At 59.8% G+C, this 16,499-nt stretch overlaps 1 protein-coding gene across 6 annotated transcripts in view; it reads right to left on the minus strand.

The window, feature by feature from the left end:
- The window catches only part of DGKZ (diacylglycerol kinase zeta), a 42,957-nt gene that overhangs the window by 21,807 nt on the left and 4,651 nt on the right, over window positions 1–16,499 (minus strand). The window contains exons 1-2 of one of the 6 annotated variants that reach the window (XM_040557740.1): window positions 9,172–9,328; window positions 198–989 (exon numbers count right to left, since the gene is read on the minus strand). The exons of 2 other annotated variants lie outside the window; for them this stretch is intronic. In XM_040557740.1, coding sequence (XP_040413674.1) covers window positions 198–973 — 776 coding nt within the window. In that variant the 5' untranslated portion in view covers window positions 974–989; window positions 9,172–9,328. Of the gene's footprint in view, window positions 1–197; window positions 9,111–9,171; window positions 10,109–12,964; window positions 13,064–16,499 lie in introns of those variants that run through there. 3 more of the 6 variants (XM_040557743.1, XM_040557742.1, XM_040557745.1) reach the window with 3 other exon arrangements.

A 16,499-nucleotide genomic window follows, 5' to 3' on the forward strand; every position in this document is an offset into this window, starting at 1 on the left:
TATTAGCTCAGGGGAGAAGGAATGCACGCCGAAGCCCTTAGGGATGTCAAGTCCCTTGCAAAACACCCGGATTGCTTCACCAAGATGCGGTGGAGCCTGAAGCAGCCTTCCCCAGGGCACAGAGTGCCCTGCCTGTCCCTCTCGTCCCTCCCAGCCTCCCTTCCCTCTCATTGCCTCCTGAGCACCGCCATACATACAGCAGCCGGGGGCTCCAGCCGTCAGGGCAGCAGGCGGGCTCCGGTCCCAAGCACTCGGGGAAGGCGGCCCCGGCTGCCCCCGCGCACTGCTGGGCCAGCCACCACGCGCGGCCGGGGGACAGCAGCCCGGGCCGCAGGGCATCACTGGAGCGGCGACGCTGGCTGAGGCGGCGGTAGTGGCCCGGCAGGCCGTGGGGGACCCGGCCGCAGCCGCTGTCGGTGGGCAGGCGGTGGGAGGAGGTGCGGCGCAGGCAGCGGGGGCCCCGCGACAGCAGCCCGGCCTGCAGCGGCCGCAGCCGGGGCAGCATGGTCAGCCAGCTCTCCTCAGCCCACCGCCCGCTCCGCTCCGCCCCGCCGCCCGCCACATGGCCACCGCCATCCTCCAGAGGCCAGGAGACGGAGGTGTCGGCACGCGGCGCCCCATCGCCCTCCTCTCCGTCAGGGAGGAGGCCGGCCAGCAGCACGGGGCAGCCCAGAAGTTGGGCATCGATGGCTGGCGGCCGGCCGCCACGGTGCTGCTGCACGGCGAAGCGGGGGCTGAGGCAGGGCGGCGTGGTGCTGGAGCGGCGGCGGGGGCTGCCGCGGCGGGGCAAGGGCAGGCAGGAGAGGGGCAGCGGCAGGGCGCTGGAGCCGCGGCGGCGCTGGGCCAGCGAGGCGGAGGGCAGCCCGGCCTGGGAGCGGCGGCGGGCCTTGCCGGTGGGCACGGCCACCACACTGGCATGCCGCGGCCCCGGTGGGCCCTTCCTCCCGAAATGCCTCTTAAAAAAGGTTTCCATCTTGGCCGGGTGGTGGCTGTTGACACAGAAACCAGGAGTTAAATAGGCTTCCCGCAGATCTGGGGGGCACAGCGGGGACAGGGGGCAGGAGCAGGGACACAGCGGAGAGCTGGGTGCTGCGATGCGTGGCGGGGCTGAGACCAGCACCTGCTAAAGCCACCGGGAGCAGCTGGGCCACAGGGCTCTCGCTTCCCTCGAGCTCAGAGCCAAAGCTCTTTTTAAGGCAGTCTCTACACCTATTTTCACAGCTTAGCTCAGGGAAGGAGTCTCAGAAACACCCGCTGGAGCACTCTAAGGACAAGCTCCTGCCCTGCTGCCCGGAGGACAACAGCCCCGGCACCTCTCAGCAAGGTCAGCCCTGGTCACTGCCCCCCTGCTTTTTGCTCCCCTGGTGCTGGCACTCTTGGTGTCCCAGCTGTAAGCACTCGGCACAAGCAGCAGCCCCACAGAATTTGTGGCAAATGGAAACTAAGCACGAAAGAAGGAAAACGGTCAGGCAAGTCAAAGTGGGGCAGGCACATTTAGTGGAGTCTGGCTGAGAGAGCTGGAGCAGAGGAAAGCTAGGAAAAACATCCTATCTGTCCTGCTCAAAGCTTCCCTCTCGCTTTGGAAAGAGCTTTAACAGGTCTCTTGACCTTTCCCTGCCCAGCCCTCCAAGCTTTACATCTTGCCAGGACGTGGCAGCTGTCCGTGAAAAGCACTGGGCCACAGATGGAAGCTGCTGCAGCAGTGGTTTCAGCGCTCTCAGCTTGGCATGCAAATGTTTGAGTGGGAGAGGCTGGCTGACTAGCACCAGCACTCCTGTCCTCCAGAGCTAGTGCTTCTCTTCCAGCTCTCCAGCCACCGCTTGTCTTCAGCCTCTAAACAGAGAGGATTTATTTGAGGGCAACTCAAAAAACACTGGCACCTGCAGCTTGGTAGAAGCAAACTTCTGGATCATCAATTGCTACAAAGGCAGGGGACTCGAGATTACGCAGGCATACACCAGCTGCCACCCCCACAACTCCCACCAACTTCTGTGCTGAAAAGCCTGCTCCTCTACCCTTCATGAGGGTATAGCATGTCAACCACCACTGTGCTAGGATTAGCATCTGCTGCGCTCACATCTTTCTTCCTCCCTAGTCGCTCTTTTAGGCACTCGCTTGCAGGTCAGCAATGCTTGAAGACCGTCAGAACACCATGATCGAAACCCAATGCCCTGAGATCCATGCAAAAAGGCATTTTTTTTTCAGTCAGAAGCTTCTGTTTTTGGTAGATGCATATAAGATGGTACATACATGCTATTTTCTGGAGTTTTTGCTCAGTGCTTGTACCACAAGCAAGAGGCACGTTGGACTATACCTCCGTTTCTTCGAGAAGAGTCTAAAGCAGAGTTTGTATTTTTGCAGAAGGCAAGGCTTGGTTCCATCTCGTCCAGCCTGGTTATGCAAGGAAACTTGCTCTTTAGTTTCTAGTCTCATTGCCATGTCTGTACTCAGCAATATCAGGCAAGGAGGGAAAAAAGTACAGTGATGCTCTCCAGAGGAATCTGCAGTTCAGAGAGCAGCATCAGGGAGCTAAAGCCTTGCTGAACTGAAAGCAAAACCAAAGTGCAATCTCCTCAGCAGATTCCTCCAGTTCCATCACAGCAAGCAATGCGGGTATCTCCCTCATCTGTGGGATAGTGCAGCAAATTGCATCATCGCCAACAGGTGTCTGAAGAAATTGTCTGAAGAAATGAAACGTTAAAACAACACCAGAGAGAACTGCCTGGGTATGGCAAGCTGCAGCAAACTCTTCTTGACTGGTTTAAGTTGCTGGAGGAGATGTAATTGTCCAACTCTATCCCAAATGAGCTGAAGGGATGCTCCCTTCTGCCCCAGATATCCCACTGACATGAAGCTGGTGCAGTGGTTGCTGAGCTGCTGCTATGGGCAGGAAGATCTCTCAACACAGCTTCCTTCCTTTTCGCACCACAGTCGCATGAGGAAACTTGCTAGAACAACCTTGGCTTGACATTTAAGTTTGGTTACTAGCTGATTACAGCTCTTTTTATCTTCAGAGCTGTCAGAAAGTGGCACATGGACTCACGCTCCAGCCACCAGTGGTGAAGGTTATTGCTGGGCAGTCATCTGACAGCCCACACCAGCACCATGCGGCTGCTGAGATCTGATGGTGAAGATATCCCCTTTGCTTGCAACTGGCTTCCAGCCTGAGGTCCGAATGGTGTATCGCACGTGTCGAGAGCTGCTGCTGGCAGTGCAGATGGACTGACTGCACAGGGTGCCCAGGATTGATGTGCACCAGCTAAGCTGTGTGCAGAGCAGCTGGGGAACTGTGAACTGGGTGGAGAGGAGCCTAAGGAGAGCTGAGTGAAGGAAGCTCCTGGCCTAACACTACCAACATTTCTGTGATCTCAGGGCTTCTCTTAAGAGACTGCTTACAGCTGAGGCAGGACAGAGAGCAGCCGGTGCTTGCTGCAGCTCTGCAGGCTGCATCACTGGGCTAAGTTAGGTAAGGGGGCTGGATGGAGGCAGTCTGGCATTTGCAGGGTGGGAGGGGAAGGAAATACTGCTGCATGCACTAGGATATCAGTGCCACTTACAAGCAGCTTTTATCATTTCAATCTTCTGTGAATAAGGAAGGAGAGATCAGCTCTGGCCTGCTCATGATCTGCAATCGGAGCTTTTGGGAGTTTTTTTTTCTAACCAGACCTCTCAGAGCTCCTCAGCCTCCCATGCTCCTGCCTGGCATTGGTGGGCAGAGATGTTGCTGAAGCAGGAACATATCCCAGGGTGTGTGCTGCCCTCAAGAGCTGAGGGAGGAGGAAGTTGCTGCAGTACCCTTCCTGGGCACTCAGAGAAAGCTGCAACTTCGTACTGTAAGGACAGAACTAACTTTGGTGGCAGGATATAAATGCCCCTGGAAAGTCAAGCAGGGATGGAAGAGGAAGAACTTACATCTTGTAACTTCACTGGACTCAGAGGTAGTGGATCAGCTGACATGAAGACCCCGATCACCCAGCAGCCATCCCTCCTGTGGTGGTGGTAGCTACAAAACCCAACACGCAGACTCCTGCACCTGAACATGCAATATCCCTCAAGGCACAGGCCTATATCATGGAGAGCTTCTTGATGCTCAGGTCCATCACTCTGCTTTGCTCCAGCAGCCTCGAGTAAACCCCTAGGTACTATGCTGACCATGCCCGTGTCCTTAGACACAGAGCAATGCTGTGCAACACGTCTGCTTGGTCCTTTCTGTGTTGTAATTCCTTCTGTCCCTCCAACAGTCTGGCGTCCTCCTGACGGTGCCCAGAAGCAAGAGAGATGCCAGGCTGCCCTTCCATGTTGCCAGCCGTGGCAGCCCTCTTCTGGCACAAAAGGTGGCAAGAGGACCACACTTAGGACACTCCTGGCTGCATGACCAACAAGCCTTGAGCCTTAGAGAAGTCTGGACTTGAAAAACGCCATCAGCTCCTCCAGACCTTTCAGCAAGCCTCTACTTAGTCGGCTGGAAAGCATTTTTTCCAACCACTGGGCGACAGTGAGGGAAATTAGCCCAAGCTTCACCCTGCTCCATGACGAGGGCCCATCCTGGCTGAGTCTCTGAAGCAAGGCTTGCTGCAGCTGCTGGGCTGGTGCTGTGGCACCAGGGCTGGCAGCATGCAAATGAGAGCCCATTTCAGTTTACAGGCTGCCTTCCCCAGGCCAGGACGGCTGACTTGCACAGCTCAACCACAGGGAAGGCATGTTATTAATAGCCACCCATGTGTGACACCGAGATCTCCTGGGCTTCTGTCTCTGTCTCCTCCCTGACAGGACACTGGAGGGACCAAGGGACAAAAGCCTGGGAGCCCACCCAGGGAGCTGCTGCTATCCCTGTCCTGCTGACACACTGCAGCTTGCCTTCAGCCTCGGTTCCCGTTGTCAGCTTGCACTCCCCCATCCTTTCAGCCTTCCCATGTACACTGCTGTCCCCACGCTGCCTCTGCTGTGACCCTGTCCCCTTGTCCCTGCTCCCAGACATCAGCTGCTGGCCTCCCCTCTCCCTTGGGCTCCCCAGCCCTCCCTGAGGCAATGGGAAGCGTGACCTGTGTGGATAAGCCCGCTGAGAAAGGTGCCAATGCTGGATGGGAAAGGGAGCACGCTGGTCAAGATGTGGTACAGCCTTCAGGGCTTTGGTTACAGCGAGGCGAGCGAGTTCCCAAACTCTGCGCAGTTTGTTTCTGCCCAAAATTTCCACTCCAGCTGTAATCTGTCCGACATCACACAAATCAGACAGAGGCAGAAGCTGCTCGAGGGGGCAAGGCCGTGAGAACAAGGGCCTCGGGGGCCAAAAGGTCTGAGAATAATCCATGCTGAGCTCTCAGCTGGCCCCGAAGCGAGGGGCAGACGTCTCCCCAGCAGCACCAGGGCAGGACGGCAGCAGCGAGCGCCTGCGGGCTGCACAAGCCCTCGGCAGTCATCGCGGCGGGGACTGCAGCGCCTGCCTCCCGTGTACGGCTCTCATTTACCGGCACCGCCAGCCTGCCTTCCTCCCATTCAGCGCCACAGCTGATGTGTGAGTGAGCGGTGCTGCACGCCCGGGCACGGCTCGTGGGACTGAGGCAGCCAGAAATATCTCCAGAACAGCGGCAGGAAGGCTCCGTCCAAACCGTGAGCCTTTCAAAGTGTTGTGAAGGGTGAACCATGGGCCTTCTATTTTCAGATTTACTCATCTCATGTAATGCAACAAGTGCCACCGCCTATACACAGCACCTCACTCCCAGGCCCCCGAGCTGCAAGACCACAGCAGGCCTGTGCTGCCACCCTCACGCTGCAGAGGAGGAGAGTACTGCCACAGCCTCAGGGTTGTGCCTCCAGGCAGCGCAATGCTGTTTTGGCCCTTGTAGGGCACTCGGAGGGGAGCCTCAAGGTCTACTGCCAGGGTTACCTGAGCATGAACTGAGAGCAGGTCACCCCAGGCAACATCTGAGGGCTTTGCTAACTCGCTCAGAAACCTGTCAGTGTCACTGGGCACGTTGGTTGGTGAAACCGAAGGTCCCAGGGCTGCTCTGACCCACAAGGGACAGGCAGCTACACCAGCTTGGCCTCTCCATGCCGTAAAGCCTGCACGTGCCACGCAGACCATGACGCTCTGCAGCCAGGTCTGCACACACACACCAGATGACAGAGCACCAGGCTGCAGACCTAGCACAGAGGCTGCCGATAACCCGCCCCGAGCACACGGCCTAGCAAAAAGCAAAATTCGCAGCCTCCTGCTCCCACACTACAAGCCTCTGCTCCGCGACCTCGCAGCAGTGCCAGCACAGGGACCTGCTCTAAATACGCACAAAGCGTGGCACCGAAAGGTAATGGGATCCCTGCGGAGGATGGCTAGATAGAAAACTCACCCACACGCTTTATTTCAGGAGACTGGAATTTTGTGGGACAGCCCAGATACGCCAGCTGGCAGCGAGGGCTCAGTGAAAGGGCACCAGGTCAGCGCCCCTCCTGACTTCTGCTGCCTCGGGCAGATTACCACGCAGTACACATGAGGACGAGACCAGGCTTTGCAGGCAGCCACTACTGATTTTAATCCCCCACCATTTTTAGCCTTTTGGGCAGCTCAGTTAGGAGCCGGGGATGCCAACCAGCTGATTCTGCCACCATCAAGCTCAGCAAGTGGGTTAAAGCAGGACCCTCGGTGCTTCCCTCTGGCCCTGTCAAAGGGAAGAGGACACTCGTCTGTCAGACCCCAGTAGTTCCCATCTTGTCTCATCACACACCAACACATTTCCCAACTGCCAGAAGGAAAAAAGTCACTGAACAACCCCTTCTTGCATCCCCCTCCTACAGCAGTCCTTCTCAACACGCATCCCAGCCACGACCCACCCCTGTCCCTGCACACGCTGATCCTCTCCGCCAGCACCTCGCTTCACTGTGTCACGGGAGCCCAATTTTGGCTACGAGGTAAGTGTCTGTGTGCACTGAGCCTGCTATATCTCGTGTCCCTGTTGGCTCTCCCGCATGGGGCAGGGTCTCGGAGCTCGCTTGGGGCGGCTGCAAGGAAGCAAGGAAATGCTGCGGCTTTGCAGTTTCTCATAGGAAGCTTGTCCAAGGGGCAAAGCAACGTTGAAGGAACTACCCAAGCCCACACAGGGATTTGAACACAGTCCCCACCGCTTGGCCGGGCCTTGACCAAAATAAGGCAAAAGGGACCGGCTGTCCCACCTCCTGCCCGGCCCTTCATGAGAAAATGTTTTCAAGGTGAGGCTTCCTGGGAAGAGCAGGGTCTGGGAGCAGAAGGGCCTCATGCTTTTTTTTACAGTTCTTGGCATAATCCCACCTCCATCCTGCCTCTCTCCAAGCTCTGGTCCCACTGCCCCTTCGCTGCCTTTTCAGCACAAACCAGGCCAACCTCGAGCCCCTCTGGTGTGACATGCAACCCTTCAGGGCACGGCGTGACACAACCCTCACCTTCCTTGCTCCTCCATTCCCAAACCCAGCCAGCACCCCAAGGCTCGCAGCACTGGGAGGGTTTCACAGCACGGTGCTCGGCACTGCTCCTGCGTGGTCCCGCTGCCATATGCGGTGTGCCTCAGGCTTGATTTAAGGCACGCCTGCCAGGCTAGCTCAGCCCCTCCACTTACGCTTCATAAAGTCAAGAGTTTGCCAGCCCTAAGGCTCAGAGAAATGTTCCCATTACAACAATGTGATTTCCTTCCCAAAATCCATGGAAGATGGAGTTTTGTCTTAATTTAAACTAAAGCTGTCTCCTTGGCGGCTCCTGGGCTGAGTCTGCACATTCATATCCCTTGACAACTTTCCACCATCATAACATTACGAAGTTTATTTGCCACTACACTAAACAACCTGCCTCCTGGTTATCAAGAAATTGGACAGCGCTGATTTATACAAGCCACTGCTGCGTTTGTTTGCTGTGCCAAGAGCCAAGCGTCTGGACCGGCAGCCTGGGATAGCGAATTATCCATGACGAAATGCAGAGGGTGAGCAAACATCAGCACACAGGGGCCAGGCGAGAGCAGGGGATGGGGCAGCAGCAGTCCGTGCAGTTTCTATTTTGGTCGCATCAGCATCACCCGCGACCCGGGCTGGGACGGATATTAAAGAGTTCCTTGTCTCCCAAAGCTCCCTTTGGAGAGCAGCGAAGCAGCGGTGGGTCGGGCAGGCTGGCTCTGGCAATTTTGGGAGCGCAGGAAGGGCCAGGCTCTGCTTCCTGCAGCAGACACCCGCTGTCCCCCCCCAGAGCTGATCCCCTCCTTTGGTATACACAGCTCTGTGCCTCACGTAGAGGAGGGACCCGAGGGAGATGCTATTTAAAGGGAGGCCAGTCCCGCGGTCCAGCTGTCTGAGCCCGGCTCCCCAGCATGTGGGAAGCTGGGGGAAACTCCCCAGCGTGGAGCCAGCCTGAGCAGGGGATCATGGCAGCATCCCGTGGGAAGAGGCAGGGAAAAAAGCACAGAGAAAAAGCTCCAGTGTGAGGGATGCAGAGCTCAGGCAGTGATGCCTGGGGCTGGGGGGCTACACAGACCTCCCAAGGGAGCCTCAGGCCCTCAGCTACAGGCACAGAAACACAGAGACGGGCAGGACACCAGCCTGCAGCAGGGAGCGGAAGGTCATCCTACCACCCCCAGCAAAAGCAGCGGGTGCCACCAGCACCAGGGGAGATGCCAGGAGCCCAGAAGGCAGCCGCTCCGCCCAAAACTATTCTGGGACAAAGCAGCTGGCACAGGCTGGCCCCCTACACCACTCTCTGCATGCCACAGGTTTCCCCCTGCTCTTCCCCTCTGCCCTCCACGTGCCGCACAGGCTGGCAGGACATAGCCCGTGCCTACCAGCAAGCAGAGCGTGCGGCTGGAAACCCAACTCTGGCAGGGGAGGCAGCAGCCAAGTGCCGCGAAGTGCCACAGTGCTGGGTTTCCCAAAGCCCCCGTGCCAGCCCCAGGGACCGCTCATAGCCCACGGGACAGCTACGGCTCGATCCAGCCTCCAGGAGCCAGCACAGTGAGGGTTTAGGGGCTGACTTGGGGGTCTGCTCCCCCCGACCCTACCCGGTGTGGTGGGACACGGCACCTGCTCAGACCAAACCCACCAGCTACGGCTCCGTCCCCTGGTCCCCTCCCTTCCCCCACCGAGCACAAATGAAAGCAGGAAAACACAGGGACGAGGAGGAGGAGAGGAAAGAAGGGCAGAGCGCGGGGGAAAAGCCTCTGTGACCTGATCCGGAACGGAGCTGAGGTCCCTGCAGGTGATGAGCGGGCGGCAGCGGCCGAGGAGCAGCGGCGGGCCAGCCCTCTGCGACCAAGTCCTAGTTTGGCGAGCGAGCGCTCCGCTGCTCCCTCCGCCTCCTCCCCGCACTGCAAACCCTGACAGCGCTCGTTAAAATAACCGACTGCACTTCCTCTGCGAGCAGCCCCAGGCAGGTTTGCCCCGAGAGAGAGAGAGACACACGCCAAAGGGGCCCAGAAAGAGACGGGAACCCCTGGCACCAAGCCACTCACACCCTTGGTGCCTGCAGACAGCCCAAAGCAGCTCTCCCCCCCGCAAAAGCATCCCACGTCCCAAAACCACGCGCCCCGCTCTCAGTCGGTGCTGAAGCACAAGGACCAAACCTGATGATGTGCGTTAATAACCTCCCCCCAGCCCGCTCACAGTGCGGAGAGAGGCGTTGTGCCTACCCCAGCGCAGGAGACCCCTGTGGGGAGCTGCCTGGCCTCTGGGAAAGGACCGTGCCTCGGTACCCGGGTCTGGGCCCCCACACGGCGCCAGCCCTGGTTTGATCCTGCGGAGCACACTGTGCCAGGTGGGTGCCGGAGCAGCGTGCTCCCCTCGGGCACAAGCACCTGAAGGTGACACGGCAAGGTGATGTCTCCTCAGCCTTTCACAACCAAAGCACTTCTGCAAACGTGGGATGCAACTGCTTCCCTCGAAGCAACGAGGGGAGGATCACGGGATGGGCGATTCTCTCCCACCTCCTTGGGCCATCGTTAAAAATAAAGGGTTTTGCACAGCCCGAGGAGCAGGCAGCCTTCAGGAGCATGTCACCTCCCCTTGCTGTAGCGAGGGGCCCTGGTGCAGGGACTGCACCGGCAGCTGCCTCTCTCCGAGATGCCCCGAAGGAAGGAGTCACCAGCCGCGGCCGGTGCAGAAGCGAGCGCTGGTGACCAGATCGGGCAGCCGCGCAGGCGGCCGCGGTGAGTCACCGCAGGGCCCTGCAGCTGGGACCTCATCCCTTCACACCCGGCCTCCTCCCGGCTGCTCGCTCCCCCTGCGTACGTCACGGCTAAAATTAGAGCCGGAGCTCTTTCTGTGCGCCTGTGTGCGAGCGTGCGTGCGCTTGGACCGTGCCCGGCGCTCCTCGGGGAGCGCAGAGAGAAGACGGTAAACGATAACAACAAAACGTCAACGGAGAGCGCTGCCAGAGCAGCAGAGGCAGGCAGGGCCGGCTGCCTTCCCGCGGCAGCGCTGCCGATGGGTATCTCAAAAGCCATTCACAGGAAACCATAAACCAGAGGGGAGCCAGGCCCCACGGCTGAGCCACCGCCACCGCGCTGTCACGCAGGTGGACTGGGCGGCCTCTGCAAGGCGGCGGGAGAGGACATGTAGGCAAAACTCGTCCCTGCCGGTGCTGCGTAGGGACTGTTTTGGCTCTGCTCTCAGGCTGCTGGCAGGGAAGGCAGCTGGAGACACCGGGGCAGGCAGCAGGAAGCATCTGCGTGCCGAGCCCCGGCTCTGCTCTCTCCCCGCTCAAATCCGGCAGGCGCTGCAGGCCGGCGCGCTCTGCCCTCTCCTCACACCAGGCCGCTTCCTTCCTCCTCCCTCCCCACAGCCAGCAGCTCCAGCTCTGCCCGCACACCCCGCAGGGACAGGGACGGCTGCCACCAGCGGGTCCCCGCGTCCTGGCAGCCCCAGTGGCTGCGGTGCAGGTTGCGACCCCGGCTGAGGGAGAAGAGGGTCCTGAGGGGCCCTGGGAGCAGAGTCCTGAGCTATCCTGTTAACATCTGCTTGCTGGGACTGGCCGAGTGTTTTTGTGGTGTATTTATCAAAGAGGAAATTAAAATGGTGATAGGGCTAGCTGTCCATCCAGTGCAAACAAACACAGATCCCCACACAACCCCGAGCCCAGCTTCCCAAGCAAGGTGGCCGGCTTCCAGTGGGATAAGGGACCCCAGCCCAGCCACTGCAGGTACCTGCGGGAAAGGAGCAGGGCCCGAAACCAGGGGCAGGGCTTAGCACCTCTGAGAAATCAGGTCCTTGCATGGGGCCTGAGGCTGGGGCCGGAAAGGCACCTCCAGCTTCTGCGTCCCCAGCCGTCACTGTGACCCCATGACTAAGCTGCGACTCACACCCCAAAGGGTGCTTGTTGGTTTAACTGTGACCTTGTTGCTGATATCACATCCAATCTCTGGTGTCTCTTTTTCACCTTGTGGCAGTGAGTTACACAGTCTTTTTCTCCCCCTCTGATGTACAGATTGAAGCGACTCTAAAAAGAGTCACTGCTAAACCTACCACTTTTTGATTTTGCTAAAGGTCAGCTTGTCCCCATTACAAATGGAAGGGCACAAAGAGAAGCTGGGTTTTTTCCTCCGCACTTTTTGCTCTGATTGCCTTCCGCCTATCTGCCCTCACGTGTGCTTCCTTTTCTTCTGTTCCCTCACCCCATATCCCCTTGCCGGTCACTTGCTGCACTCCGAGGGGCTCTCTCCCTGCGCTCTGCTTTGTGGAGCAGATCCTGGGTGAAGAGGCACCGCTGGCTGGGAGCACATTGCCCTTTTGGACACGGGCTAACACTTGAGCTCAGGCTGGTAGGGCAGGGCTGCCTCACTCTCACCCTTTCTCTGCTCGTCACGCGCTCCAGCACTGACCTTAACCCTAAGAAAACGGAGGCACTGTGTGGGCTGCACGAGAGGTGCTCTGACAGCTCCCTTGTACAAAGGGGGAGAGAAAAACCATCAGAAGCAAGGAGACCAGGCCCGCGGAAGGGCCATCCCATGGCACCCAGCCCAAGCAAGCCCCAAGGGAAGTGCCGGCACTGTCTGGGGAGCTCTTCCCTCCCCGGCATCCCTCCAGCGCGCAGCACAGAAGAGCGACCATGCCCTCTGGTGTTCAACCCGCAGCACTCTGGGCCTCTCCAAACCCCATCCGCCTCCAGCGTGCAGAGCTAACCGACAAGCATGCTGGTGTTACCCGCAGCATCTCCACCCACGGGGCTCCCAGGCGGCACCAAGGCACGAGACTTTTGTATCTGTAAGGTCTGGTGAGCTGGAGACCACTGCGATCAGAGATAGCACGCTGGGTGACGAGCAGGAAACCCGGAGAGGTCCAGGACATTGTGTGGGTGGGTGACACCCCAAGGAGCCGTGTAACAGAAGGCAGAAAGCAGGGCAGCCAAGGCCTTGCCGGGCTGATGTGCTGCTCCACAAGGGCTCTGGTATGAGGAGCCTGAGATCGGGACCTGCCCCTGTCTCCACACCTCCTTGGGAGCACTCCTCAGCCCCCAGCAGCACGGTTAGTCTAGGTGTTAGCTCTCACACAATAACTACACCCCTGCAGTCACGATTACCTCTCTGGTTTCCCACCACGGCAGGCGTGCTCAGCCCTACCAAACATCAGGCTGCTTCACCCCATTCGGCTAAACCACCCTCTTGGTGTTGCCATTTTAGGTCTTTAAAGTGCTCGGCTTGCGCAGGGCCTGGGTGCTACAGCCCTCATGCCCACGACAGCCAGGCCATGGAGGAGGAAGCCCTTGGCATGCCTTCAACCCGAACACCAGCAGGACGGGGCCGCCACGTTAGCAGAGGGAAGTCTGGCAGCGAGCTGCCCTCTAGCACAAGGTTAGTGACACACGCAGCAGGCAGCAGCCTGGCTTTTGGTGGCCTTGGTTAGTGCAGACACAAGAGGGTGACGCGGGGTGAGACGCGGGTGGGAGGGAGGAGAGCTCTCGAGCAGCGACGTCGGAGCAGCTGCTGGAACTGCGCAGCCTGCGCAAGCCAATAAAAATGCCACGTACTTATACACCGCCGGCCGGTGCTTTATCCTCCTGGATCCCCATCGGCCGGGCTGGCTGCCCTGGAGACAAGGGAAGACACCTTTGTGGGGCAGGTGGATTCTAGGGACACAAAGAAAGTGGTCAGCAAGCCCTCCCCATAAACGCCTCCGGCCGCCCGGCGACTTTGCTTCCCCGGCACCATCCCTCCTCCTCCCTGCACGCTCTCCCCACAGCCTCGGGGTCTGCAGCCGAGGTGGCAGCACCTGTGTCACCTCCCCTGCTGCCAGCCACGGAGATCTTGCAGGCACCGTGCCTCCGGAGACCTTGCAGTCAGCCAACAAACACCAAGCACCACGCTCCGGCTGCTGGGACGCAAAAATCCAGCCCAGTCCAGAGTCACCTCAACCCCAGGGCCAAAACAAACACGGCGAGAGCCACCCACAGCCTGCTGCCAAAGACCGCCGCTCGCACCCAGAGGGCTGGACGTGCTTCCCTCCCTCCTCTTCCTCCTCCTCTTCTCCAGCCCCCGCACCAGCCCGGCTCCCGGCAGCCTTTGCCTCGACTGCCAGGCCCGGGCATGGATTTGAATTTCAGATGAATTATGAAGGCACTCAACGAACCTCACATGAAGGAGCATTGTTCGAACAGGGCAGGGCAGCTTGCCTGCTCCGAAACCTGCGGCCCCTGCACGCAGGCGGCGAGCCCTGCCGGCGGGGACAGGAGGTGCCGGGAGCAGCACAGGCAGCCCCCGAGCTGCCACCAGCCCGGGGCCAAGCGGTTCGTGACCCAGCACGGAGGGGCAGGACTTTCTTCAGACCCCTCTGACCCCTTCTGCCACCACCTCTGCCTCCTCTGACATCCAGGGGATGGCAAAACTGGCCGGTGGGTGATGAGAAGATCCAGGGGGCCCTTGCTGGTGGTCTCTGACCAGGCACCTCCTGTCCCTGATGGCTCTGTGTCCCTCTTCCCCGTCGTGGGGAGCTGCTGAGCAGGGCCAGGCGTGCACACGGCCGCAGCGGTGGTGGCTGCAGAGCTCTGCCTGGCCTCATGGCTCTGATCTCGGTTGCGTGGTGCACCCTCAGCAGCCAAATTTGAAACAGCCACAGCTTTAAGGAGGTCAGAGCGGTGTGCGCCTTCAGCAGGACACGCTCCTCGGCAGACAGCCTTCAGAAAACCTCCCACATCACTGAATCCTTCACTGAAGGGACCCCCTATTCCGCACACGGAGCCCAGCCTCCCCACCTCACCTCCCCCAGGCTATCCCCTACGCCAGCGGCTGCCCCATCCCCATCCCACGGGATGGCTCCAGCTCCTCTGTACCACAGCAGGCACACAGGAACCCCGCCAGCAGATCTGCTGCTTAATCTCCCCATCTGCCAGCCTCTAACAGGCACGAAATCCCTGTGGAAAACACCCCCACCACACTTCAGCTGCCCGCCGCCAGCGCACCCCACCCCACGCGATGCTCCCTTGCGTGGTGACCTCGGGTTTTTTGCGGTAAGAGGCTTAGCGCTGAATCTGAGCGGCTCCCGGCCGGGGCCAGGGACAGCGAGGCAGGACGAGATAGGGATAATCTGATGGAGGGGGAACTTTCGCATGGAGGGGCCGGCACATGGATGCTGCACGGCCCCCGCTGCCTCTCTGCAAGGCCGGTCTGGCTGCGGGCTGTGCCAGCAGCTCAGGACCAGCCCCTGTCAGGCTTGGATGCTCCTGCCCCATGAATTTCCATCCTCCCCACGCCTTCGAGCCCTGCCTGGACTGCAGGTGGGAGCCCAGGGGCTGGGAAGCAGGCAGGGAGGAGGCTCCCCACGGACTCTGCCCCAGACCCACACCTGGGCTGCCAACGACAAGCGAGAGACGGGCTGCACCAGCACCCACGTTTCCTGTGGGAGCCGAGCTGCGCCAAAACGAGGGGAAAACCCTTTGCAACGAGCCTTTTTGTTAGCTTCTCTGACTTCCTGGGACAGAAAACCAGTGGGTCCACGTGACTTTCTGCAAAGCCACAGCGTATTTTGGAGCCCGAGACTGCTCCTGCCCCACAAAGCTGCAGCTAGCAAGCACGGGGAGGGAGACGGGGCGAGGTGAACAGCCAGGTGCCGTTCCCCCACCCCAGTGCCACGTGCCTGCCCTGTCCCCTGCTACCGCCGGTCCCCGCCAGGTCAGGAGGGCTCCTCAGGGACCAGAGGTGCTCGGCTCAGCTCCCCAGGCCCTGGATCACCGGGGAAAGCCGTGAGACGGACAAAGCTCGGGTGGGCTGTTCCCAGGCACGGAGGTAGAAACCGAAACCAGGAGCCCAGCCCAGACAGCACGACCTGCCCGGCAGGCAGGAGGCCCGTCACTGTCTGGGATACCAGAAGACATCCTCCGCGTGAGCAGGAAGCACCCGTCCCCTGTGTGATGAGGACAGGGCTGGCTGCTCACTACAAAGTTATCCCCTCCAGGCACCAAGGCCTGAATCGTGGGCTGGAGGAGAGCGAGGCTGGATGCACCACGGGCCTGACGCAGGACAGAGGGCTCCGTGCCCCTTACGCAGCTCGCCTGGCCAGCACGGCCTCGTTGCATGCCCTGGTGGAGTTTCACCACCTGCCTAACGCCCTGACGTGGAGGAGAGAAAAGCCTCTCTTGTTCCCAGCTCCCAGAGAGAGACTGCAGCTGCTGCCATGCCTGCGAGTTTCGACAGAAACACGAGGAAAGGGGACTGTGCTTTTGTAATACTGGAGAGCCGGCCCGGGGAAAGCTCCCGGGCTCAGGATCACCAAGACAGAGGCACTTATTCCCGCAGAGCCTGGTGCCAGCTCCAGAACCAGCAGGACAGGTTTCGGTATTTCCACACCCTGCCCATGACCCCAAGCAGGTCCTGCATCCGAGCCCTACATCAAAAAGCCTCTTGCAGAAGCACCTCACCTCCTGCCAGCCCCCAGTCTCTCCGAAAAGGAGGGTTTATGATCCCGAGGATCAAGGAGCCCAAGCATCAGTTCGCAGCCTTAGCTCCGCTTCTGAACTCAGCACCTCAAAATCAGCACCCGTTTGTGGCACCAAGCAAGAGCGTGGCTGAGAGCTAACTCGTGAGCTTCAGCTCCTGGGCTCACCTGGGAAACAGAAGCCAGAGCTCCAAGGAGCGCGGAGCTGGAAGTTACATTTAAGTTACAGAAGTTACAGGCCCGCTGTCCTCCGTCCACCCCATCCCTCAGCCCCTCGATGAGATGACACGCTTTCTCGGAAGGCACACTCCAGCTCCTAATCAGCTTAGGGGTCCTGCCACCTTCTCCAGCTCTGGCACACTGCGCTCTGGAGGGCAGCTGGAGCTCGCCTTGGCGCCGGAGAGCGGCCAGCTGCGAGGAGGGAGCGAGGCGGCGAGATCCCAGCCTCCACCAGCAGCGCACCAACGCACCCCACCAACACGTGCCGCAGGTGCTGCAGGAGGAGCGTTTGGGGACTCCTGCGGTGCCGGGACCCCCCGCCCGCCCGTCACCTGCGAGCAGCACGAGGCTGGAGGAGCGGGGAGCTGGAGGCTTCCCAGGCAGATCGAGATCTGCATGTGCGGAGGAGGAGGAGG

The sequence above is a fragment of the Cygnus olor genome, chromosome 5, assembly GCF_009769625.2.
Source record: "Cygnus olor isolate bCygOlo1 chromosome 5, bCygOlo1.pri.v2, whole genome shotgun sequence".
Taxonomy (NCBI): Eukaryota; Metazoa; Chordata; class Aves; order Anseriformes; family Anatidae; genus Cygnus; species Cygnus olor.